This window comes from Theobroma cacao, chromosome 3 (assembly GCF_053813885.1).
Source record: "Theobroma cacao isolate CCN51 chromosome 3, ASM5381388v1, whole genome shotgun sequence".
NCBI lineage: Eukaryota > Viridiplantae > Streptophyta > Magnoliopsida > Malvales > Malvaceae > Theobroma > Theobroma cacao.
Window position 1 is genome coordinate 40,071,750 of NC_142641.1, and position 25,512 is coordinate 40,097,261.

A 25,512-nucleotide genomic window follows, 5' to 3' on the forward strand; every position below is an offset into this window, starting at 1 on the left:
ATTGAAAAACCCACTCTTTTTCAGCACCTTTATGTACAACCATTAAATACCACAATCACAAAACTCTGGATCAGATGGACAGCAACCTAGTCCATTCTTTTCCTTCTTTTTTCTGTTCTTTTTCACATTTTTTCATCCTTCAACAGAAGAAACTTTTATAACAATTGTGGTTCTTGATCGACTAAAAGACAGGAAAATCCAGCACATAATGTTAAAAACAAAAGGAGAGAGCATAACAAATAGAAGGAATGCAGTGTGAGTGTGTCTGGAAGATGGAAGACCCACAATTGCCAGTCCATCTCTAAAGCCTCCAAGATATGAAAGCCTCCGAAGCTTCATCCATGGCAACTATAGCTACCACCTTATCTCCTCAAACCCAACATTTAGAGATGGATGGGTTCTGTCCGGTCCTGCACTGCTAGCCCCTCTGAGACATCTGCAAGTGATTTGAGATTGCACTTGATCAAAGCTTCCACAAAGTAGCAAGTCTCATCCTTGGTGTTGCCCTCAGGCACATCCACCACAAAGGATTCAATGACTAGAGTCCCAGGTCTTCCATCAATGATCTCTGGATGGAGGGAACTGATTGAAGAGTAGTTCTGGATAAAAATAAAATAAGGTCAAAGAGATCAAACAGGGCCCAGATCTTCATTTTACCACTGTCACACTTAAAATTGAAACCTCATGACCTTGAGTTCTCACTAATGAACTAAAGCTCGTGAAAAGACAATTCAGTTGTTTTTGTTGAAACTAATCCATCGTTCGGACATAATCTTCGTACCAAGGAATTCAGGAAACCAAACTTAGCTGCAGACCTAACTAACTGATTTTCAAGAGAAAAAACATCCTTTGTCGAAAATTTGAATAACTTTCATGACCTTGACGTTTAGTATACAATTAGCAAACTACTTTATCAAGCAGAACATAGAGAAATAAACTGCAAGTAATTGCACTTAAATTGCTTTGTTCTGAAAATGAATGGATTTAAGATGAAAGACATAGATGATATTGAATGTTCATGGAGGACAAATCATACAAGAAGAAAAGGTTGAAACAGAAAAAAGAGGAGAGATTCCTTACCTTAAGTCTGTGATCGCCACCAACAATCCTGATGCTGAGGATATGCTCGTCGTCATCAAGGAGTTCCAGTCGTTCAGTACTTGTAGTGGCCGGAAGCCCTGACTTGACATCAACTTCTCTGAGACTCCCAATCTCAAGATTTCCCTGCACAACACAGCGGCTGACAAAGGGTTTATACTTCTGTGGTTGGTCAAATCTCCTCACCAAAGACCAAACCTGTAAAAAAAAAAAAAAAACAAAGTAATACAAATTTCAGAGAAAATTATGCATATTCTGACAAAAGGAAAAAGATTCGACCAAGGAGATAGATTTCAAATTCACAAAAATAAAAGAATCAAGCCCTACAATTTGTGGAGGAATGCTTTATTTCAACATGAACTGAATATCCGCAATTAGTTATCTATCTTCCCCTTTCTTTGGCATATTCTTCCTCCAGTGGACACCTCTAAAATACTAACCATTCATTGGCTATGTGCAAAATGGAGATAAAAAAGGAAAATAAAATGTTCCAGCTTATGCTTCACGTCTTTCCTATATCTAGGAAATGCAACAACCAACAAGACAAGCTGCATTTAATTCAATTAAATCTTAAGCCCATCGTTCACAAAAAAAGCAACTACATATACAGTGGAAATGAATTTATGCATAACCTTTGGACTACCCAATCAATCAAAAGCAAGAAACTTGTTCAAATAGTTTCAGAGAGTAGTACGCAGATTAAAATTTTTCACCAAAAAAAAATGATCATAGTTTGAATCTCATACATAGGATTTAGCAATACAAAAAAAAATCAGAGAAACAAACAACTTCAAAACCCAAAGTTTTGAGTTGCTCCTTAACATTTGAACTTAATCAAGATGCTCCCTGTTTTGCCCGCAAATGATCAGTTTGAATGTCAGATTTCAAAATAATCTTACCTAACTCAACAAATTGCAAAACATGCAAAAGTTTCTTCTATTTTGTCAATCATATTTCTCAACAACAAATCAGTGAAACTTAGGAAGAAGTTTATGTAAACCCGTATAGCAAATGCAACAAATTAGATTCAATCTTCTTTCTTTCTTTCTTTATTTTATAAAAGAATAGCTAATAAATTCAATAAAAACAATCAAGATTTTCAAGAACTGAGAAAGAAGAACCACCACAGATCAAGAATAATCCTTCTCGAGAACAAAAGTCAAACATTGAAAAAAGCTCACTCAGCAAACACGCAAAATAATCACAAGAAAAAAATTTTGTTTGATCCAAATGCTATCAGAAGAGAGAGCATAATAAAACCTTCCAAATAAATCAAAAACAAAAAGAAATAGTGAAAGAAAAAAACGAAACGAAATAGAAGATGGTGAGTGAGAGGAATCTTGAGAAAGACCAGTTGAAAATCAAATCCACACAAAACTGTAAACATAGAGAGAAAGAGGGGAGGAGAGAGAGTTACGAGAGGAACAGGAGCTTTGATGTGCTTAACGAGAGCTGAACTACACTGATTCTCCCCTATCTCATGCCTATGATGTCTCCTTACATACTCACTCGCCACCACCGCCGCCCCACTCCCAAATCCATTGCTATTCCCATTCATTTTTTCTTCTTTTCTCTTTGTATCAATCCAGACACGCTCGCTTCTCTCTTACGTGACAACAACAAACAAAAAACAAACACTCTGCCTTGTCTCGTCCGCCGGCGACCAGAGCTCCGATCACCGACCACCGACCGGACCGATTTTCCGACGAAGCTTCTAGGAATTGTCTTAACTGGTTTATCTCAAGAGAAAGAAGAAGAAGGAAAGCCTGTGAGCCACCGCCATAAAAAGAGAGAGAAGCTACCTGACTTCTTCCACGTCTAAGCCTCCCTATCATCTATCTCACCACCTGAGATAATAAAAATAAAAAATACGCACCCAATTTAAACGCTTCAACTTTTTTTTTTTTTAATTTTTAACATGTTTTATTACTGGATCAGCTCTTCCCTTTGACATAGGATTAAGGATGTTATTACGAGAGTTGCCATGAGTTTTGTCTGCTTCTGGTTTTGTCTTTTCTCCTTGACGCAAATGCCCCTCGTGTGTGTTAATTGTGTTAAAAGAGGAAACACTTACTGGCCGTTGGAATGTTAATATTTTCACTGACCCTTTTATTTTAGGGAAAATAGTCGGCTCATTTATGGTCCATCTACTCATTTATGGTTTTGCTGCTGCTAAATTATATTGGTAGATGCCAACTTGGACCTTTTCGTATATTTATTGCTTTCACGGCCTTGCGGAAACGGACATTATATTTTTTGAAGCTTTATTATTATTTTTTCAATTATTTAAATACAAATAAAATAGTATTCAAATAACGAGAGAAATTCATTTAATTTCTTGATTTGCCATTTATCATCACTGTTTAATATCATTCCAAATTATTGGGAGGCATTGGCTCAGCTTTCCACTTGCTCCAAAAGCCAATATCTATTAAGACATATGGAGTACATAAATAGGGGCCATGGGCCATCAATCAAATTAATATATTTATGTCATTTCAACTCAATTCAGTGGTTGAACAACGGGAGTTTAGACAGATACGGATTTAGAAATTTATTTAAATGATGTTTTAATAAAATAATAATAATGATTAAAAAATATTCATATTTAAATTATAAAAAGAATTTTATTATTTTTTATGTAATATTTAAATATTATATATAAAATTACTTTTAAATTTATTTTGATTTGAAGTCTTTGATCTCACTTTTTATAAATTTTTTTAAAAAATTAATAAATTTATTGATACAATTAACTATGTAAATTTTAATATAACTAATATAATAAATATAAATTTTTAACACTTCAATAAATAAGTAGTATCATGTGACACTAATATCATGAGACACCACCCGTCTTAATGTAAGTCTGTCCCTGGGTTTAAGTTCAAACGGTGGAGTGCAATTCATAAGCATTAAATCATAATTTTTGTAACAAAATTTGGATGTAAATATTTAAGTTTTTATTATTCATTTTTTATAATAAATAATAATAATAATAATAATAATAACCAAACCAACTAAAAGTGGTGATGAAATTAAATTACCTGCCTGTCGTTATCACAACTTGCACGTTAGTCAGTACACACTCCTCGAATGTTCATTTTACTATCAACATTTTTGTTTAATCAAATAAGAATTACTATCATTAAAACTAAAGTGCGGCACCTACTTCGGTCCGCAAAGACAGTGCTAGGCAAAAACTAAGCTACTTCCACCACGCTCCACGGAGGAGGCGGTGCATTAAATCTCGAGCCGCAGCAGTCAGTATTAGATTTATAATTTTGAACACAATACAAAAAGACACAGATTAAATAAGTTTTGAATTTATCTTTAACGTATTTTGTGTTTAATTATGTTTGACACGTTAAGATACGAAAATTTTCGTGTTTTAACGTGTCAGACACGACAAACACGTTTATTTAATCGTATTATCGTGTTTAAATATATATACGTGTTTAAACATATATATATATATAAACGTATATATATAATACGTTTATTAACCTATTAAATATTAATAGTTAAAGACTATTTTAACCTTATATAAATAATTTTTAATAATTATTTTATATGTATTTTAACCTTATATATGATAATAAATTTTATGTATGTTATTTATATTATATTATATTATATTTTATGTTATTATTATTATTTTTTGTTATATATATTTTTATAATTATAAATTTTAAATTTAAATAATAAAATTATATTTAATTATAAATATTTTTATTTAATTATGTTAAACGTGTTAATCGTGTTAAACGTATTATTAATTGTATCGTGTCGTATATTGACACGTTTAATAAACGTGTAAAACGTGTTAATTATATTGTGTCGTGTTACACGTATATTAAACATATATGTGTATGTATTTTAAATTTAAGACACGAAAATTAAACATGTCGTTTTTATATTAAACCTTATCGTATTTTATATCTAAACATATCTTACATATTTAAAATATAAAAATACGAATTATCATGTCTAACCAGCATTTGCAAGATGCTACCTTTCATGGACATTGTGCGGTGTGAAATCACTCTTCGAAACTGAACGGCCACGGCTTAAATCCGCATATTTCTCAGCAAAGATTCGAGAGTGCGACATACGCTTTGTGAAGGAAAGTGAGCAGCATTTTGTCCCTTTCTTTGAAAAAAACTTTGCATCTCAAGGAAGCGTGCGTGGAAGGTCAGCTGCACGTGACGAACTAGGAGGTTTACAGCCGCCGCAGGCTGCAGACCGTAAAAATTTGGCCGCTCGAAATAAAATTAGTAAGGAAATCTTTTATGAGAATTTTATAGAAATTAATTACTCAATAGTATTTATTTTTCTTATTTGGACTTGTAAATGCAAATAATTGAAAGTATACACCTTTTTTTCAACGGAATTTGACATTCAAGACATCTTTATGCAACCCATACCTACTTGAGTTGATTATCGCAAAGCAATTTGGTCATTTAGGTGTTTAAACTTATGCAATAGTTTCAAGGTGATACAATCGAAATCGCACAAAATTTAAAAGCACTTGCTACCAACGAGGCTATGTTGTGTTACGTAGTAATAAATCAAAGAAGAAGTTAAAGTTTATGGACCACAATATATGTCATTATATTATATTAATATGTGATATCATCATTCACAATAATATGTTAATATTATACGTCGATATTATACGACATAAAAATAATAAGTATCTTTTTAATTAAAAACAATTAATCAACTATTCATCATAAAAGTGTATTTGATTCAAAATAAAATATATAAGAGTTTAATTAAATATAATAAAAAAATAAAAATTTATTTGAATTTTATTGAATAGTTGAAATGTTTTTTTTTTTAATATTGTATCAAAGACAAATCTTAAAAAGTCAACAGCCATAATTTTTTTTCCCTCAATCGCAACCATGTTTTTACCATGAATTAAATTAAGTGGTTATTAAGTATGATTAGTAAGAAGTTGAGACTATTTAAACAAGTGCATCTTAATGATTTGTTAGTACTTCACTGTAAAGTACTTAACCAATAAAAGTGTTACATGTTTTCTTAAATAAGAAAAAGAAGTAGAAAAAAGATGCCCAATCACAAGTGAAGAGAAATGAAGCGTGACAACATTATTAATACTATGATAATAACGGTATTATTCTCTTAATGGTATTTCCTTTTCTTTTCTTTTTTAGATAAAAAACAAATAGTACTTGTAGGAGGAAAATAAAATCTTAGTCCGCCATCACAGTTTCCTTCCCTATTTTATCCCTACAAAAAAGTTACGTTTAATTGCTTAAAAGATACAACCTAGCACAACATTAAATTCCGGCTTCAATAATTGGTCGAGGAGTCAAACAAAATTACGCGTTTGTGCAAGAGGCCCAATGAAGAAACGGGACAAGCAAAGCAGCGGCCGGTTATGGTGAGGAGCATTATCAAAGCGTAAAAGCATGATTCATATGGAAAATGATTGAGAAGTAAAGTATATCTTATATTCTCAGGCTAGATTCCATCATCCCCACCAAATTCCTTCTCCCACTTTTCTTTTCTTTTTTCCTTTTCATAATATCATAAATGATTTAGTGGCTAATAAAGTCCCCAATTCAAGCCAATAATCAGCCACGTGTGTGCTTTTATTATTTCCTTAAGTTGTGCAAGTAACATAATACTAATATATTTGCTTTTCTTAATTTGAGCCACACAATCAACAAAAAATCACATGCTATTTTAAGATATAAAAACAAAGGGACAAAAGTTATTAGGTGAGTATAAATAATTTGGGAATGATAGACCTTATGTATCAAAATTAATTTCTTCTTTTCTAATATTAAGGTGAATTTTGAATCATAAATTGGAGATTTTAAATTTATTTGCACTAATATAAGGTTGAATTCTCTCTATATGTGTGAATTGAACAAGATAAAATTTGTTTATCAAACTTGGTTTCAACAGAAAAGAGTAATCACACACTCAAATACAACTCAATCATTGTCGAATTAAGAATTAAAATAATAAATGGATGGGTCTAGAAATTCAGAGGAAATGGTAGTGCATGAATTTTATAGGGGTGATTGGTTGTTCGTGGCTCTTGGGCAGAGAGCAAGGTTTTGTTTTGATTTTGAGAGGGAAAATGATAGCCAACATCAGCTCTCAAAATAAATAGATTGACAATGATAATTCTGCATCAAATAACTGAGTTGTGGCGGATATAAACGTTATTAATGATAATAGACCTCAGTACTTAGTTCAATATATGATTATTTATTTATTTTTGTTGTGGGGGGTGGGGGGTGTTCCATCATCCAATGGCAATGATCAGACCTTGACAACACTGATGTGTTATCATAATGTTTATAATGCAAGTTTTTAATTAAGCTTGCAACAAATCTATCGCTTTCTCAGTCTCTCTGCTTCTCCCAAATAATAGAAGATTGTTTTCAGGATGTCAAAAAGACATGTCACTTCGTTTATACTTTTAACTCCATCCCATGGCTACAATTTTTCTATCACACGAAATGGGACCTTTTGGAAGCTCTGGATTTCATAAATTATTGTTGGATTTTCCATTTCAATTTTTCAAGTGTCAACTAACCAAGGAAATTTATGTTGCAAGGTCTTGCCTGATAATTCTGGAAGTTGGCAGAGTGGCAGAGGTTGGGATGATTTTAGGCCATGATGTTGTCTTTTATCTTGCCGCACAAAACTAGAAATGCTACTCTTACTGGTTTCGGCTAATATCTTCCCTTTCCTTCTTGTAACAGTATACTGCAGGTTATAAGTTATCAGAGAGATCATGAACTTTAACTCAGGTTCATCATTGAAGCCACTTAGTAAACAATTCTGATGTGATTGGATGAATATGGACGACTTCATTGATCTGAGTTGGTTTAAATCTGGTTCTGCTGTGAGCAAAGATTATTGTCAGAAGAGGATGCTGTGTTAAAGTTTGCTCATGTGATTTCATAAGAGTCCAAAAAATCTAATTATAGTCATGCTGTTGTGTTGTAAATTTCATATGTTCAGCTAATTATAACATTGCCCATTTTGATTATGATAAGTTCAAAGAAACAAAGATCACTACATGGATTTCCATGCGCCTTTGTTACACGTTTTGTCTGAACAACTCTTGAGTTTATGGGAAAACCATAATTTCTTTAATTGCGTCAATGACAACACCTGAAATTGTTTCATTTAGAAAGTGAGCAATTAAAATACAAGATGAGCATGTCATTAAGCACCCAAATTTCTGAAACCTGCTTTTAGATTGATTGATAGTGTTGTAACTGTTCGGATCAACCTGTCTGGCAAAGCAGGGGGTAAGCCCCTGTTCAGGAAGTAAAATTAGTTGGATTTCTGCAACTATACGTAAACCATACATAATGGTATCAATTTGTAAAAGAGATGAAGCAACATTTCACAAAGCAAAAAAAATTAAGCCCTTTGATGTTAGGCATGTGCTCTCATATTTAGATACAGACACTTGTCACATTCTGGATTCTTAAATGTGAGGATGCAGGGAATCCATGTGTGGAACAGGGGGTACATGGAAATGAAAAGTAAAGTACTTATCTTCCACTTCAGGTCATCTTTCATTCTTGAAAGGCACCATTTTGTGTTTTGATTTTTAGGTCATTAGATACGTTTGGTGGAAGCTGAAGGCCTTAGGCCAGCCTTTAGGAGAACGTAGGGTTGCCTAACCGATAGTAATTGTAATCTCGTTGAGGAACTTGGATGGTAATTCACATAGAAGTCTGAAAATTATCAGATGAAGCCAACATTCTTCATGCTTTTCTGCTGAAAAACCCATGATTGAATTAGCTAAACAATTTTCTCGGGCTAAACAAACCGACAATGTCAAAAAACCTGAAAAAGGTTTTGCTGAGGCATAATCTACTACTTGGTAGCTGTCCTTCTCCTTGATCACAAATTCAAATGCCCTCAATCATTCAATCCAAACTTATGCGAGCTCTAGCTAGGCAAGTAGGCATAGACCTCAAACAGCAGGCAAGCATTTAAGAGCATGATACCACACTGGTTATGTCATTGTGGCTGTGGTAAACACTGCTTATTTTAAAGCAATGGATTACTTCTTGTTTTGTATGCATCTGATCTACCATAATCATGTACAGCAAATCAGTAACTGCTATATATGGCTTTCAGGTATTTCGTATTGGGAAAAGACAGTAACGATTTTATGGCAAGCCGTACGATCACGAAGAGGAGCATCATATTCAATCCTTAATTAATTAATCATAACAATTTATTTCTATCAATCTACAAGAATAAGTAATCTTGTTGACACTGACAAACCCACCAATTAAGTAATATAAACTAATGAGATTCATTTGGTTGTAGTCTGTCCAAGCTTTTATAACACTATCGTGATTGTTATGTAGGTAGCACTTAAATCTCAATGTATCTTTGAGGATTTGCCCACAACCAGGATTGGCATTAAAGAATGTTGGATATATATGTTAAACTCAAGGTTATTGCTCCAACAATGGATCTTTATATTTACTCCAATTCGCTACAGCAATTACTCGCTCAACAGTATTGGTTTTCGTGCCTTTAAAAGAACTTTCTACGGATCTCCTGCATTAGCTGTGTGACTTGAATTATATGCCACTTGGTGCCTGCAAGTCTGATGAAGTCACATAAGATATGAGGCATTTCCATTATTAGATAAATTAATAGCATAAGCACTAGCAGTGAGTTTCATTGGATATATTGTTTGAATTATCAAAACCTTGTAGAGACTATATCCACTCACAATATTGCATCCTTCTACCAAAATTTCAAGCTGGTGGGTCAATGAAAGAAGTAGAAAAACTATCTAGCGGGAAGATTATTTTAGCCTATCAAGGTTCTTTGGGGCGTTTCTGCTCCTCCACCATTGACGTCACTCATGTCCAATGCTTTTTGTTGCATAATTCAGTCCTCAGGCTGTTACTTGAAAATGAATCGATTTTTGATCTATTGACAACAACACTAAAATATTCCAATTTAAGGCCCACCTAAAACTTTTCAGTCGGTGTGAAGATATCTGTGGCACATCTTCAGAGCATAGAGGCGAGAGCCAGACATCAAATGCATCTAGCTGATACGAGCACAGTACCATTTTTATTGGCTACCTTTACAAAGAAAAGAAGAACACCTTTTAAATCTTGGAAAATGACTCCCTACCAAGAATCTGACCAAAGCCTACATTGGACACAGACGAAGCTGGGATTCTAGCAAAGAATCTGCCTATGCTTTTAGATTAGAAAGCAACACCAACTTAATAGCTGGCATGCAATGGTTAGCCAACCAGGAAAAAATGAGGGGAAAAAACAGGAAGAATAGCACTGAAGAAGTCTTTACATCTTTACCATAATACCAACAAAAATCAATATCAAATTAATTATTCTCCTCACTTTCCAATTAGAAGTGATGGATTCCCTCTTAAGAGCATAAAGGTTTAAAGGACATGTTGGCTATCCCTTTTCTAGGTTCTTATCTTGACAAAGAACGTGCCAAATTACTTGGAATATTCTGCCTCAAAATCTAAATCCATTAACCACATATAACTAAAAAAGCAAAACACATATTTATAATCAATGGCATATTACATCCATGACGTTGGACGAATCCACTTTCATTGCAAATGTTAAGATAAGCATGCTTAAATTTCAATACTGGTCGCATCTTCAAGTTTGGAATTCTGACGATTGATTAGAGTTTTTTTGTTTTTTGGTGATTATATCATTGATAGAATTGAATGAAAATGATGTTCAAACTTTTGACGAAAATGGATAATGAATTTTTAGTTTATAATTATATATCAACATAATCTTAATTAACAATAGCTGCTAGGAGTTTTGCAATTTAAAAGCAGGTAGAAACAATCATTGAAACAGATAAACACTTACATAATTATGTTTCAAGAAAAGTTTAACCAAGTCCGACTATAAACATAATAGACTTGGAGAGCAATTCGATAGGTAAGGTTAAAAATCCTCAACACCACAAGTGATTTCATATATAAAATAAATATGAAATTTGGTAAATTATTAAAGTCGAATGGAATTGGAGATTGGGACCAGGGAGTGTGTTTTCTGAGCAGTGACCTAATGGATTGCCTCATCATCAATTTGGCTGTTTATTCGTCTTTTTGATCCTGTCTGCCCAAAATAGGGGTAGAACTTTGGAAGTTGAAAGGAAATGGATATCTCGGTTGTATACGTGTTGGTCCCTATTGCAATAGTGGCATTGGTCGAATCAAATCCAAAACATGGAAAGACAACAACTTATTTTCCTTAACTTCTCCCTACATCTCACTCCTGGCCCTGGGCTGCATTGACCACAAGTTGAAATTGGACTTTGACGACAACCCTAGTATAGATCCATGTCCATCAACATTTATATGCCCGTTTCTTATTTTCTACCTGTTATTCGGTTTGAAGAAGAGAAACCAATCAAAAGGAAGATAATAAGACCCTTCATTCATGGGTAATAATCCAACAAACCAAAAAGTTACAAAAGCTTTGAGGGGGGGGACAACGGCCGCTCTGGTTCTCAGGGTGACTAACCACTGACTCTCAAACCAGTAATGTGAAGGACTAGAATCCTGCCCCAGATTAAAAATGAAGGGGAAAAAAGGGGCTTGGAGCCTGCGGTTAAAATGATAACTGGTATATCATTAATTTACAAGCTGGATGGATACACAATAGCTTTCAAAAACACCTAAAGTGATCCATCCATTGAAAGACCCTTTTCCTCTAGTATTATTTCAGTACATACACTTTCACTACATATATGTGAACCGCTGACATGACAGACAGATCTACTTGAAGAAAGGAATCTCCGATTTCCTCCATTTGGCTAGACGTAGTAGGAAAGCTAACACTTCTGGCGGATCACGTAAGGAGTACCAAGCATTGGTATCCTTCGGAGTGGAAGAAACAATGATGGGAAACCCTTCCCGTCTAGCTGCTATGACCTGAAAGATGAGACATTAGTTGTCTTGAAAAGATTTTACCTATCAGTAATATAGTCTTACATTACATGTCACAGATGTACAATGAATTAAACCTCAAAGCAATCATAAGTGTAAAGTAGAAAAGGGAACAAGGAAAAATACCTTGAACGCATCTTCATCCGTCCGATCATCTCCAATGTACAGTGGGAGAACATCTTTGGCATTGCTGAATCCTAAAGTGTCAAGCAAATAATTCAGGGCATCACCTTTGTTCCAGTCTATTGATGGTCGGACTTCTAAAACCTTTTTACATGAATTGCACAGACAAAATTCAGGATGCGAGGACAAAAGTTATTCACACACCAAATCTACAAACAGAAACTGGAAATGATTTATCCTACCATTTTACCCTCTGTCAGACGAAACTCTGGACGATTTTCAACTAGAGATTTCACTTTCTCCTTCAAAATTTCATGGTCCTGCATATGAAATCCAATTTTACAAGAAATTAACTAAAGAGTTAACAATAGTAAAGTGTTTTGACCTAAGACTATTATAATGATATGTAACTGATCTATGGCAAACATTGAAAATGTTTAATGTTGTATATGTGCGTCGGTTTGTTTGAAATTTACCTCTGGTGGAACTTGCCGATAATGAACAGAGATGCAAAATCTGTTGTCCTCTATCCTAGCACCTTGTATTCCTCTAATTTTGTCTACCAACACCACAGATATCTGTCACCAAGAAATAACTTATTTATGTAAATACATGCACAATGAGTGGAAAAGCCTGCAATGTATCTCCTAAGGTAGTCTCCTGAAAGACCAAATTTCCTCTGCAAAATTAGCTTACCTCTTGAATTGCAGGTAAAAACAACTTAGCAGGTTGAAAGGCGCCTTCATTCCCCTATGGAATCCAAAAGGTAACCGAGCTTATTAAAAATTGATCTTTAGAAGCATACTTTTGCCAGCTTCATTGGGTTGGAGAAAGCAACTGACCTTTTTATCACAGGACGTCACTGCTCTGGGTGGTGCCATTATGTCCATCCCATGACTTCCAGCATAATATACATTACTTAACTGTACAAATTGTTTAACCTGAATCAAAAAGATAGGCTTGATACCGTCAGCTTAGGTTTATAAACTAGCCAGTAAACCAGCCAATAGGCTCAAATAAGTTTTCAAAATTGACTCAACTGACCATGTCATAGATTTATTTTACCTTATCTCGGCTCCTTCCGCTGATTATAGATGTTGGAAAATACTTGGCAACTTCACGCACAGCGGCACGCATCTAAAATTAAGAGATTGTAAGATTATTTTACAATCATGACTAACAGGGATGATTTTGTGTAGTACTTTAGTGGAGATTTATGTGCATGCACACGTAATATTGAATGGCTACCTCAGCGGACATGAAGGCCTTATTAGGGTCTTCAACAATTGGTGACAGAGTGCCGTCGTAATCTAAAAACACGACGACCTTTTTCCCCTTAGCTTCTTTCATTATGGAATCAAATGAGTTCAATGCAGAAGGGTGCTTCACCTGATAACATAAGAAATATAAGAGATAATATTCATGCAAAAAGAAGAGCTAATGTACAACAGCAACAATGGTAAACGCCAACCAAAGCCAACAGAGAATTTTAAAGAGCCATTGTGATATAATGAGCATGTATTGGAAATAGATGAAAGACTACTCAATTACCAGCCATGAATCATAGCCTGCAACATCAGGTGGGCTTAATTCTATCCCTTTCACGGAGCCATTAATTGTACCATCATTATCATCATTCTTTGGCCTAAAGAAAGGTTTCACCTTCTGCTTATTGGAATGTGATATTTGAAACCCCATTGTCTCGTTAAACTTTGCCAAGTTTCTCTTGATCATCTAATATAAAACAGAAATAACCTCATTAGAAAGCATACATATAGAACATTTCTTTGAGGCTAACAGATGAAATCATAACTACTAGTATATGTTATATATATGGCAATGAATGAAACTTGCTAGCGATTTGATCACCTGAATATAGAACAGTTAATCACTAAATATTGATCAATACAAAAGAAGAAAAAAAGAAGAGGAAAACATTCTAACAATCAATAAACATTTGAGGAGAGGTGCTCCTACTATATTCTACTAGCATAATCCTCAGGCCTCACCAATTAATGAAACGTTCAAAAAGAAGGGCTTTGTTCTCAAACTTCTGCCGACTATCATACACTCTCCTCACTTCTGGAAAAAGGAAATTAAGAAGAAACAAAATCCTTCACCACTGGCTCGACGACTTCATACAACATAACTCTATATATAGAAAACAAAATACTTCATAACAAAGCAAAAACAAATGCGTAACGAATAAAAATAAAGAAAAACCAATTAATACGCAAAAAGCTTTCCTTTTGTTTGCGGGAAAAAGAAGGAAAAAAATTGTTCATCAAACAATAAAGGAATGTTCGAAATCTAATCATAGCTAAACCGAAAGAACCAAAAAATAGAAAAGAGTCCGAATAAATGACCAATGACAGGATAGTCCAGTGACAATTAAAGTCCAAGCCCAAGAAAAAGTGGGCCCCACAAGGCAGATGGTTTGCCACAAAAAATTATTGTCGATTTTAGATTTAGGTACTAGTCATAGTTAGTGGCCTTTACAAATGAAAAGAATCAATGATTTATTTACCACAAATGAAGCACCTGCTGCTCAATCATTCATGGTGGAATATGCTAAGCAAACCCAAGGGAATTGCTCTTCTAATTTGATTACCTCAATGCCCGGGTATTCCCGCTCGGTGCACAACATACGGTTGTTTTTCTTCTCTCTATCTCTCCCTGTTTCTCTTCTCTCCTTTTGTAGGGTTGGGGCTCCTTAGTTTACAGAGTAACACAAATTGAATTCGTAGTGTCTGGAATACCCACATTCTTCTTATTGCATGTGTTAAGTCAAACAATTTGACCACTTAAACAAGGCTCTTAATTTATTTCTACGCACTACTGTATATGCTCCTAAATTTTTCAACTAAAATGCCCTGTTTGATTACGAAAGAAAAGCAGGTCAAATATATCTTTGAGGGTCTAAATTACTTAGACGTCGGCGGTGTACCATTACACATACACAAACATGAAACAATTATATAAAGGGGCAAAAATCATTTTCATGTGATCATATATAGCTGAGTCAATTAAGAATTATTATGGGGTTTACAATTTCAACATTTTGATTTAAGTCCTTTTCGCCCATGAAAATTGCTATCAATGGTAGTATTAATTTTTACTCTAGGCCACCTTCATGGAAACAGCAATATAACCTTACAAGTGTTACAAAAGCATGATAGCGGGCTTTCTCCAGAATGGATGGTTTAAGAAAGGTCACTGTCCAGTTGAAAACTTCCTGTCAAAGGAGAATACATGGAAACAAGAAGAAAACAAAACAGGGGCAACGTGATTTATCAGATAAGTTAGATATGATGAGTCGACATTGCATGCTCATGCCCACTGTAATGCGTTGTCTCACTAGAGTTGCCATCAGCTGATTCAGCTGACGCTGACATCTGCTACTACAGCTATGGCTCGACACCAGTCTTTCAAAGTTCAGACAAACATGAACAAAGAGAAAAAAATAGAAAAATTTATGGGTAACTTCAATCTGGCTGCACTCTTCAACTACCCTCTTTGCCTCATTTCCAACCCCTGCCGCCAGCTGAATTAGAATAATATTATTGTTATTACTTACTTTTCTTTCTCGTTTGAGTAAATATTGAAAGGACTCAAAACAAACCCCTTTTGATATATTATCATCCATCTTCAAATCCGTGGGGGATGAGATAAAGACTCGAATTTATTGCGACCAAGGAAAACAATTTTGACACATCAGTTTCGTGTGTGGACGAGAGAAAACAAGCAAACATGCATGCATCTTGAGTTTTAACCATGAAAAGTTAAAAGACAAAGCAAATGTAGCAAGCCAGTCATTACTATTAGAGTAAAAGTGAAAAGGCAAAATGATTTTATTTGAACTTCTAAGCTCTATCCGCTGCTTGCTAGGAATCTCCGGCCTTGTTCTTTTCATTAGAGATAACTGACATGATTTAGTTAGAATTTTCAAAGAAACAAACATTCCTAGTAACTTCTTCATAGGCTCCTAAAGCTATTGAAGACATGATTGCTTCCTACAAAGCTACAATCAAAATCAAACTAAAGCCTCATCAAAGAAGAGAAACGCCCAGCATGTCTCCTCCTAATAAAAAAGGGGATTCTATGTCAAGCAAAAGTAACAGATTACATTAACTAAAGGAAATACGGCTCTATAATTACCAGGAAACAGTAGTTTTCCTTACATGAAAGGTTCTTTGATCCCCTCTAACAATGATTTTCTTAGGTCCAGTGAGCATGCACCAGATGGAAACAACATTTGGTGGGGTTTTTTACTCTTTTCCATCACCTTTTTTGTTCACATGACAACGCACAAACCAACACAAATTTTATCTGACATTTAAAGCTGATACGATAGAAAAAGAAGGATGAGGAAAAACAGCTTTCACTTTGTTCTCTGCGTACATAAACGAAAACTATCAATTATCGAACAATCTTCCTTCTTTTCTTTTCCATTTGTTCTCTGACATCCACTAACTCTAGAGACCCCAACAATCAACATGCTCCTCATCAACATCAGCAGAAGAAGCCAAACTCCATTGTTAGTTAATAGTTACACTCGTGCAGCCCGCATAACCAAAACCCAATAAACAAGAGCTGCTCAACATGACACGTTCCAAGAAGACACGTGTATCCAATGCAGCCATGAATTGACTTGTCCTTTTTTCTTATTTCTTTATTTCTATATTTTAAAGAAAATCTTGATGACTTTTTGAACCTACTCATGTCAGGTGTGAACATTGAAAAAACCATGAACCTGGGTTAAGGAAAAAAAAAAAAAGAAAAGTGTAACATATTTTCTAGTACATAAAGACGGATTCACGTGTCGAAGAGGTAAACGGTTGATTGAGAAGCAGCGGGACATCTGGGTGTTTAAGGAGGACACGTCGAGACACGGTTTAGAGTAAGTGGAAAAAAGGCCCTGTGGAACCAGACACCGCACAAAGGACGAAATGTCTGGGTCCAAAGAAACTGCCTGGAACTACAGTTTGAATGATTAATTATAGTAGTATCAATGTAAAATAGAGTAAAATATTGCGATTAAGAAAAGTTAAGGAATTGATATAGCTAGGGAATAAATTAAGTGTAAAAGCAGCCAATGCATGGCCTCGTTAGTGACACCTTGCTGACTTATGACTTGTGCTTTAAGTTAATTTATCCCATGTTCTCACCTAATTGAGAATCAACATATAACAGACTAATGGCGGTCCGTTGTTAGACACCTAAATCTCAGCATAGAGATACAAGCTTATTTAATGTAAATTAAAAGAATCTGTCTTGATAGTTGGTTCTGTATTCTTAACGTATAATAACGGTGATTGTTTTTTTTTCCTTTACGAGTTGGTAGAAAGGCAAAGGATTTTTTATTGCTCTTGGCATATTATTCAAATGCATAAACTTCATGAAACTAAAGTGTTTTTGAATAGAAATTTTGTATTTGATCATTTAATTTATCGGTTGATGTATGATCTCTATATTTAAAATGTAAAGTTTAAATTCACCTTTTTTCAATTCTAAAAAAGAAAAATTCATGGAAGACCTGACCTTCTAATTAAATTGAAATGAAATTTCATTATGTAAAATTTAGAATTCGATTTATCGTCTCAATGCTATGGTGAGATGAATAACATATCGGACCAATTGGGATATACATAAAAAAGCATAGACCAATGGGATAAAGTGCTAACCTTGACGATTTCATAAACAAAACGAATGAAAACGTCTTAAAAGATAGACAAACTCTTAACCTGTCCCCCAAAAAGTGCAAACATAGTGAAGGCTTATACTAAATAAGAGAAAGAGGCAGACTACTATGTATGCGGTAAGCATACTTATTAAATTTCACTTGCCAACTCTTTTGAAAACAGTCATAAAATATGGTTTCCTTTTTTTTGGCTTACAAATGAAATTTTGAAAAAAGAAAGTCTAAAAAAAAAGATTAGAAAAGTTTACCAATATATTGTTTTTTTTTTAAAGTGAAAATTGCAAAATTGGAAATTGGCATAAGCTTAATTTATTGAAAGATTGTATTATATAGTCTACTCTGAAATATAAAAGACAAAAACAATAACAATGTGTAAGTAGTTACATATAAAAAAATAAAAAATTTATATATCTTATTTAGATTATTCGTATGATTATATTTTCGAAATGTTTTGTCCTCTCTTTTAATCGAAATACCACACTGTTAAGTGCATGCAAAAATCTAGACAAACAAGTACTCATCACTATCAAAAAATGCCTCTAACCGTTTTTCGGGTATAAGTCGTTTGTCCAAAAGTGCCTTTTGTGGGCGGTCCTACCCCCCATCCCCACCACTATTTTATAAAACTACAACCTTTAAAACTAGTCGGTGGAACCTACAATCTCAACCCTACACCTGGGGTATCCTGCAGATAAGATCCACATGTCAGTCCTCTGTACGACTGATTAAAACTAAGGAGGTCGAGGCCTGGGTCCGAGAGACAATGAAGTCTACTGTCGGTTCAAATGGGCCTTTGGCCCAGTCAATGTCGGGCCTACAAAGTGACACTTGTACGGCTCACAAGCCGTTTGTTTCATTCCTTGAATAGGAAAAGGGCATTAAGTTTCTCAGGAACTGAAAAAGGGCGGGTTTGCACAGTAAGACCGGGCCTACACGGCGCGTGAGAAGCTGATACCGTGGGCACGGGGACTAACGCGCGAATCAGTCGCGTGCGTCACCGGGAATCCTAAGGGGTGGATCTTTTTGAAGGTCCAGGAACGAACACCAACCGCTTTTTCGTTTTGTTCGCTGCATTTCGGCTACAACGAGCCGAAAATTTAATAATTAAAACCTTAAAAAAAAAAGAGGAATTACCACAATATCGAAACATTGGCCATTGGCAGTAAAAGGAAAATAGAACTTTCAATGCTATAATTCAAAACTAAGAAAGATCTAATGTAAGATCACAACAAACCAAACAAGAAAATGCATGAAAGAGGATAATACGATGAAACAAAACGACATTAATGCTTCGTAAAAGTAAAAGTAATATGCGGAGAAAGGCATATTAGGAAATGAAATATAAAACCGAAGAAAATGCTTACCAAAATTTAAGCTGTTTTGTCGAGAGAATTGTTGTCGATGCTTATTATACGGTCGAGAATCCCACAGAGCAGAGAAAATGAACAGAGCTTGAAAGGGTTAAAACCTAAAAGGAGAGAAACAAGGAAAAATGAAGAGAGAGAGAGAGAGGGGAAGCAAGATGGAGGAGGGATTTTATTTATAGAAGGAAAGGAGGGACAGAGAGAGAGAGAGAGAGAAAAGGTTTATGGGAGAATTTTATATATAATAATAATATATATTTGATTTTGGAAGTTTGTTAAAAGGTCAGTCATTTACTCGTTTCTGCATTAAAACTTCCTAGAATTTACCAGGTTTGATGTTTGCTGGTGTTGCTTTGCAATGACCAAATTAGTCCTGTTATTTTACCATTACCATATCTCTGTGTCTTGGCCAAAATTCTTGTCAGTTTGTCACGTTTTTCATCATGAATTTGTTCTCACTTTCTAATGTAAATTCCATATACAACTGTAATTAGAAATATATATATATATATATTATGTACAAAAAAGGGTTATTTTGGTAATGATCGCTACATATTCAGTGAATAATAAGAAATATCTATATCTGATTGTGAAATATTAATTGCATGCAAATTTTACACTGGGAGACCAATTTTTTGTATAGGAAGTTTTACAGTTTTGGTAAAGATTAAACTTAGGGCTTTATGTTATTGGATGTTTGAAAGTATATAAGTAGTCATTTATTTGAAAGTGTAAATTTTAATCCTGCTGGTTTAGGGAAATTATGTACAAAGACAACAATAATATTTTACAAATTAATACATTTAACAGAGTCCCTTGGGGCACGTAAACTATTGTGTTTATAGTTAATTTTAAATTTGAAATTATGTTTTCTCCAAATAAAAATCATTAATAGTAGTTTTACAGTCTTGGGGAAAAAGAGTTAAGGTGCTTAAAGCAACGAAAGTGTTAGAGCTGTTTGATTAATTATTTTTTATTTAATGGGAAAGAGGCGTATAAAAAATGTGCTGAACAAAGGTGTTTGGCAGGTCACGCAAGCTTTTTAATTCCTTGTGAAAAAAAACATAAAAAGGAGAAACTTGATATGTCTATATATGTATATATACATTGTATTTGTATTAGAATCCTAATTATTGGATTCCTTTTCCATATTAAGAGAGTAAGAGAGGGCTTAACAGCCATACCCTTAGTTGCGGGGCAGCACAAACTTCTACCACTCTGAAATAAAAATGGCACATACACATTATTAAAAAGGGAAAATATGGTTTGTTTTGTTTGATTTATATACAATAATAATTAATTAATCTGAAAAGGTGAAATAGAAGAAGCAAAATCACGCAAACGCCCCTATTGCTTAGGTCTTCAATCGAGGGAGCAAATGTGTCTGCATGTAACAGTGCATGGAGACTAGCTGCATCGAAACCCAAGCTAAAAAATGTCTTCGTGGACTTGGAACCGGGAAGTTCCTTGAATTTGTCTTCAAAATGGGAATTGCCCATGAAACTTCCTAGCATACTTTTATTTCTGAACTTGCAAGGTCCTCTCTTCTGGCCATATGCCCACCAATTAAACAAATGAAGTTGGTCCTAAGATTCTCCGTTTCAATGGTTGACAAGTCTTCTGCATTCAATTCTTCCTAACTATATACAACAAGGAAGATGCCAAACTAAATTCTATGCATTTAATTATACGCTTATGAATTATATGCCAATAGAAGTACGAACAAGAAGTCAATAAAACGGTATTGATTTTTGCTAGTTTTTTCGTACAACATGATGGGGGAGGGATCTTTTATTCACTTTGTATTATTTGGCGAACCTATTCTGGAGACTGGAGGGGTGGAATTCAGTTTGGGATTTGTCTCTTGTCGTCAGCCAAAAAGTGAACGTGGCCGGCCCCGGCCCATGCCCCATGGCAAGCTGACATACTCGTAGACCCCAGATTTCAAGTTCAGCACTTCACAACAGAATCGACGTTTCCCTGGCCTGTGCAATGAAAAATGTGGAAATTTAAGCCCACCAAGTTGACCCCTCGGATGTCGGAAGAAAAGCACTGTAAGTCTTTAATGCAACAGGCAATGTGAATAACGAAGGCCTTATTCAGTCATTTTATGATCACTCTCATAATCAAATAGGCATTAATGGTCCAAGGAGTGAGGGAATTGGTGTAGAGCTAGGAGGTAATGCTTCAGCAATGTCAACCTGACCCTCAGAGCAGGTAGCAATATAAGGCTTCCTTTGACTTAAGGGTAATCCATAGTGTTAGGGTGAGGCCTCACAATCGTGGCACACACAGGACAATTTTACGTGCAGCAAAAAACCTACTGTAAACAACAGGAATACAGTTCAAGAAGCAACTCCTATTAAATTTTGAGTATAATCAAGCATGAGTTTTTTAATGAAGCTTTACTATCAAAAATACAAAAACATGGACCGCTCTTGGATCCAACTATGGCACAACAAAAAAAGCAATTTCTACAGTTTGGACCAAGATTACAATATCAAAACTCACCAAGCTGGTGTGGTCAGCAGTCTCCATATTCTATATTCTAGCCTTTTCACCATCATCTACACATCAGCATCCTATGCTTCTCTCGGCAAGCAGCATTAGTTAATCATCCTTAGCTTGTTTTGCTATTCTCTACAAACTATCATTCCTGGGATTTTGATGAAATCTCCACCAGTTCATCTGCCTCACCTTCTCTTGCACTCTTGAATGTCTCTTTATCAGTTTTCCGAGAATTGTCTTCCATAGGTGCTTCAGCAGCTTCATTAATTACCTGAAGTAGCTCCAAAGGAGTGGCTGCTGGGTCTAACTCACGACATCCCATTGGAGCATTATGAGCTTCTTGGCCTGTAAGCAAGTAATTAGGCACCTGATGGGAAAAGCGAAACATCTCTTCTTTCGGAATCCTCCTGACTTCCTTGGGGTCCATATGCTTATGAAAAACTGTCCTAAAACCAGCAACCTTGATTAGAGGGATCACAGAGATTCCTTGTTCCTCATTATAGTCATTGAGCACTTCCACCATGTCATATTTGTGTATCAATTCATCTGGCGTCTGTTCATTCCAATCGGGAGACCAGTTCCTGTAAAGAGCCCAAACATCCCCCTTACTAGGAAATATTCTAATTACTCCACGGTTACCTTTTGACCACTGAACCTTGTGGGAGAAAGCATTTAATGTTTCACTAATTTCATGTCTGCCACTTCTGAACTCCCCACAAGTTTTGGAGAAACCAGAGCCTATCCAGTCTAGCAAACCAAATTCACTGCTACTTCTTGAATTAAGCCAACTAATTTTCATCTTAAAAGGCTTCAAGGAGATCACCTTGTGAATTCGAGCATAGAAACGGGGCATCCCATCATCATCGTCATATGCAGCCCAGACCTGGTCATCTCCAAAAGAACTTTCACTTCGATCCAAGTCAAAATTGTGAAAATCAGGATCTGGAACATTCATCGAATATAGTGCAATTCCAGTATCTGAGTCATCAGGAGAAGCAGCAGGAGGAGAATGCTTACCTTGATATTCTTTATTGGTATCTCGTGCATCTCCATTTGCCGTGCTCCTCTGTTTCCTATTTTCTTTCTCTCTGATCTTCTCTTTAACTTTGTCAGCACTTTGTGCTTCAGTTACTGAGCTCCACTCCTTAAGTTTTTTACGAATCACAATCCGAGCCTTATCCACCAGCATGTTTCGAATTTCAAACAATGACAATTCTCTTTCACTGATGGGCTTGTTATTGTTACCAGAGTACCCATAATTACTTCCCACTCCAAAAACACCCGTTCCCAAGCAAGGTCCATTCCCCATGGTCGTTTGAGTTGTCATCTTACCTACATAACCATTAACACGAATATCTTCTTTTCTCTTTTTCAGGAGTCTCTCTGCTTTAAGGGCTTCTTCACGCTCCCTTTTCACTTTCTCTTGTACATTCCGAACAACACTTGCAGCTTCGGCACTGGTGGAAGGTGGTGCAACAGTGCTACTAACACCAGCTGCCCCAGAGAAAGGACCCCCTTGGAAGCTTGCATTAATAGATGAACCATGACCGGCCAATCCATCACGTTCTGAACTTTGCGAGCTAGACGAATTTTTTCCATAGTTAAATTGATTATTATTTGTAGCATGATGCCCTGAAGCCTGCTGCTGTTGGCTACACCAATTTGATGACCTGTAAACATTTGGAGGTGGGGCCTTTTCTAAAGCCAAAAATGCCTCATGACAATTAGGGCATAAAAGTGTGTGATTCAGGTAAATTCTGAGGTATTCATACTGTGTTTTGCATCTATTGCAAACAGTCCAAAATGTAGCAGGCTTTTTATTAGAAGGAGAAGGGAATGAGGTTTGACCTACCCGGCTATTACTGTTCTGAGTCCTAGCATTTGAAGTTACAGTAGAACTAGAACTGCGAGAGCCATTTGCTCTGGGCGGGATTGATGAAACCCCACTCTGTGCAGGAAACTTCTGTTGTGTTCCCCTGACATTTATCTTCTGGTTATATGCTAGTCTCTTAGCCTTATCTGATAACAAGCTCCAGGCCTCTGAAACTAGCTTAAAAGCACCATCTGCACCTACCGACTTGTTTTTGTCAGGGTGAAGCATCAGAGCCAGCTTCCTGTATTGTTTTCTCACCACCTCATCATCAGCCGATGGGTTCACACCAAGCATACCATACCAATCTGCTTCCCCACTCACTTTATTCTCTGCAGAAATATACACATCAAGTGTTGTCAACATCTGGGCAACACCATCAAGCCCAGGATACAAATTTTGAGCTTTCAAAGCAAACTTTTTAGCTCCAGCATAATCCTTCTCTGTAACCTTCCTTTCAGCAATTTCTTTTGCCCTGAATGCCTCATCTTTGTTACACTCCATAATTTTGTGGTAGTTTAATGTGTTACTTTCTGACCTAGGTATTATGAATATGACAAAACTCCAACCAAAACCCACGATTTACAGCTTAAGGCACTTTCATGCTTTACGACAGAGGTAACAGCTCCTAGTTTTTGATGCCTGGTCCAAAGGAAAAAAAACCTCCAAAATTAGAATAAGTCTGAATTAGAAAACTAATTGAGAAGGAAATGCATTACCAATAGGATAATGTTCTATAAGCTGATACTTCACTAAAAACAAACAAGACAAATCTTTATTTGAAACACAAGTTTTGGTTGCTTTCTAGAAAGATCCATATTCTTAAACACAGGTTGCATATTTCTTTATCTGACACTAGAATCATACGTTAACTACAAATAACTTTCACCATTATTTAAGCAGAAGCATCAATGCAAATTCTTATTAAATTTCAATACATTCCAAATACATATCTAATGCATATGTAGAACAAAAACTGCAACTCATAACTATAACAATACTGTCTCAAATAATAATAATACCATATCCTGCATTTCTTAAAAAGCTCTGACACATTCCATTTTATCACAAATGGTGAAGTTTACTTTCAATCCAATGCAACTTGAGCTGGTAAAATTAATAATATAAGACTATCCTTCCAAGAAAAAACATTGTGGTGCAATTACTAATCAGTTCTCTCTCATGCTAGTGAGCATGAGAGTGGAAATAGCGAGAGAGAGAATTTTAAATGGATTTAACTCAAACCACAAGAATGTTTTTCCTATGAAACAAATAATCCTACAAGCCAAAGGTTAACTTTGGTCAACAATACATCTTACACTCAGAAGGAAATGTGCCCATGAACTCAAACAACTTGAGGAAATTAGGTACTTATAAACAGAAGAGGAGAAAGCAGATATCAATATGATAACTATGAACATAGTCAAAGATGTCTACTTAGACTCTTACATAGAAAAGATGCAACTACTGCATAAATAACACGTGAACATTGATAGATAATGGAAATTCAGGTATGTGGAACATATAAACGCATACTTGTTTTTTTGTCTGAGAACCGCCTATGCAACGACAAAAGAACCAAAACTATAGAACCACCCAGACACCTCATCAGCGGCCGACGCCTGTTGAAACAGGGACAAGCAGTTTTTTTCTTTTAGTTAATCCAAACAAAATTAACCATAGGCACAATGCCACATACCAAATCCTACAACTTTTATGGCTGGGCCCACCTATAATCATAGCATTGATCAGACATGCTTACTTTTTGTTATCCAGACAATAGTTCTCATAGATGAGATCTTTCCACTCTGCAGACCTAATCAATCATTTGCATCATGCATTGCTTATATCAATAACTAAATAA

The 25,512-nt window shown here is 35.3% G+C and overlaps 3 protein-coding genes across 4 annotated transcripts; all 3 read right to left on the reverse strand.

Annotated features, from left to right (window-relative positions):
• Nucleotide 1: 1 nt before the first annotated feature.
• On the reverse strand, nucleotides 2-2,968 carry RCAR3 (regulatory components of ABA receptor 3). The gene is made up of 3 exons (XM_007038909.3): nucleotides 2,516-2,968; nucleotides 1,081-1,296; nucleotides 2-599 (listed from the first exon to the last, which is right to left on the reverse strand). Exons 1-3 carry the CDS (start codon nucleotides 2,654-2,656, stop codon nucleotides 384-386), a joined length of 573 nt encoding a protein of 190 aa, XP_007038971.1. The 5' UTR covers nucleotides 2,657-2,968; the 3' UTR covers nucleotides 2-383.
• Nucleotides 2,969-11,744: 8,776 nt separating this feature from the next.
• LOC18605727 (putative trehalose-phosphate phosphatase F) lies at nucleotides 11,745-19,418 on the reverse strand. Of its 2 annotated transcripts, none has more exons than XM_018116890.2 (10): nucleotides 19,271-19,418; nucleotides 13,757-13,939; nucleotides 13,454-13,594; nucleotides 13,271-13,342; nucleotides 13,048-13,146; nucleotides 12,902-12,955; nucleotides 12,682-12,783; nucleotides 12,448-12,525; nucleotides 12,209-12,349; nucleotides 11,745-12,067 (listed from the first exon to the last, which is right to left on the reverse strand). In XM_018116890.2, the coding sequence occupies exons 2-10, from the start codon at nucleotides 13,937-13,939 to the stop codon at nucleotides 11,912-11,914; spliced, it is 1,026 nt and encodes a 341-aa protein (XP_017972379.2). In that variant the 5' UTR covers nucleotides 19,271-19,418; the 3' UTR covers nucleotides 11,745-11,911. The 2 variants fall into 2 exon arrangements, with proteins under 2 accessions (XP_017972379.2, XP_017972380.2); XM_018116891.2 differs by lacking the exon at nucleotides 19,271-19,418 and adding an exon at nucleotides 14,215-14,488.
• A 2,191-nt stretch (nucleotides 19,419-21,609) lies between these two features.
• On the reverse strand, nucleotides 21,610-25,426 carry LOC18605728 (DnaJ heat shock amino-terminal domain protein). The gene is given in 4 exon segments (XM_088804454.1): nucleotides 21,610-21,947; nucleotides 21,949-24,290; nucleotides 25,185-25,270; nucleotides 25,411-25,426. Coding segments are annotated over 2 exon segments (2,241 nt in total). The 5' UTR covers nucleotides 24,153-24,290; nucleotides 25,185-25,270; nucleotides 25,411-25,426; the 3' UTR covers nucleotides 21,610-21,910.
• Nucleotides 25,427-25,512: the final 86 nt, after the last annotated feature.

Excerpts from the sequence above, each read along its gene's own strand:
- RCAR3 (XM_007038909.3), bottom strand. The coding sequence starts at position 2,656 with ATGAATGGGAATAGCAATGGATTTGGGAGTGGGGCGGCGGTGGTGGCG. Across the intron at positions 1,297-2,515 it reads TCAAAGCTCCTGTTCCTCTC|GTTTGGTCTTTGGTGAGGAG; the intron begins GTAACTCTCTCT and ends TTTTTTTTACAG. Across the intron at positions 600-1,080 it reads GTGGCGATCACAGACTTAAG|AACTACTCTTCAATCAGTTC; the intron begins GTAAGGAATCTC and ends ATTTTTATCCAG.
- LOC18605727 (XM_018116890.2), bottom strand. The coding sequence starts at position 13,939 with ATGATCAAGAGAAACTTGGCAAAGTTTAACGAGACAATGGGGTTTCAA. Across the intron at positions 13,595-13,756 it reads CAGGCTATGATTCATGGCTG|GTGAAGCACCCTTCTGCATT; the intron begins GTAATTGAGTAG and ends TTATGTTATCAG. Across the intron at positions 12,350-12,447 it reads GTCTGACAGAGGGTAAAATG|GTTTTAGAAGTCCGACCATC; the intron begins GTAGGATAAATC and ends TCATGTAAAAAG.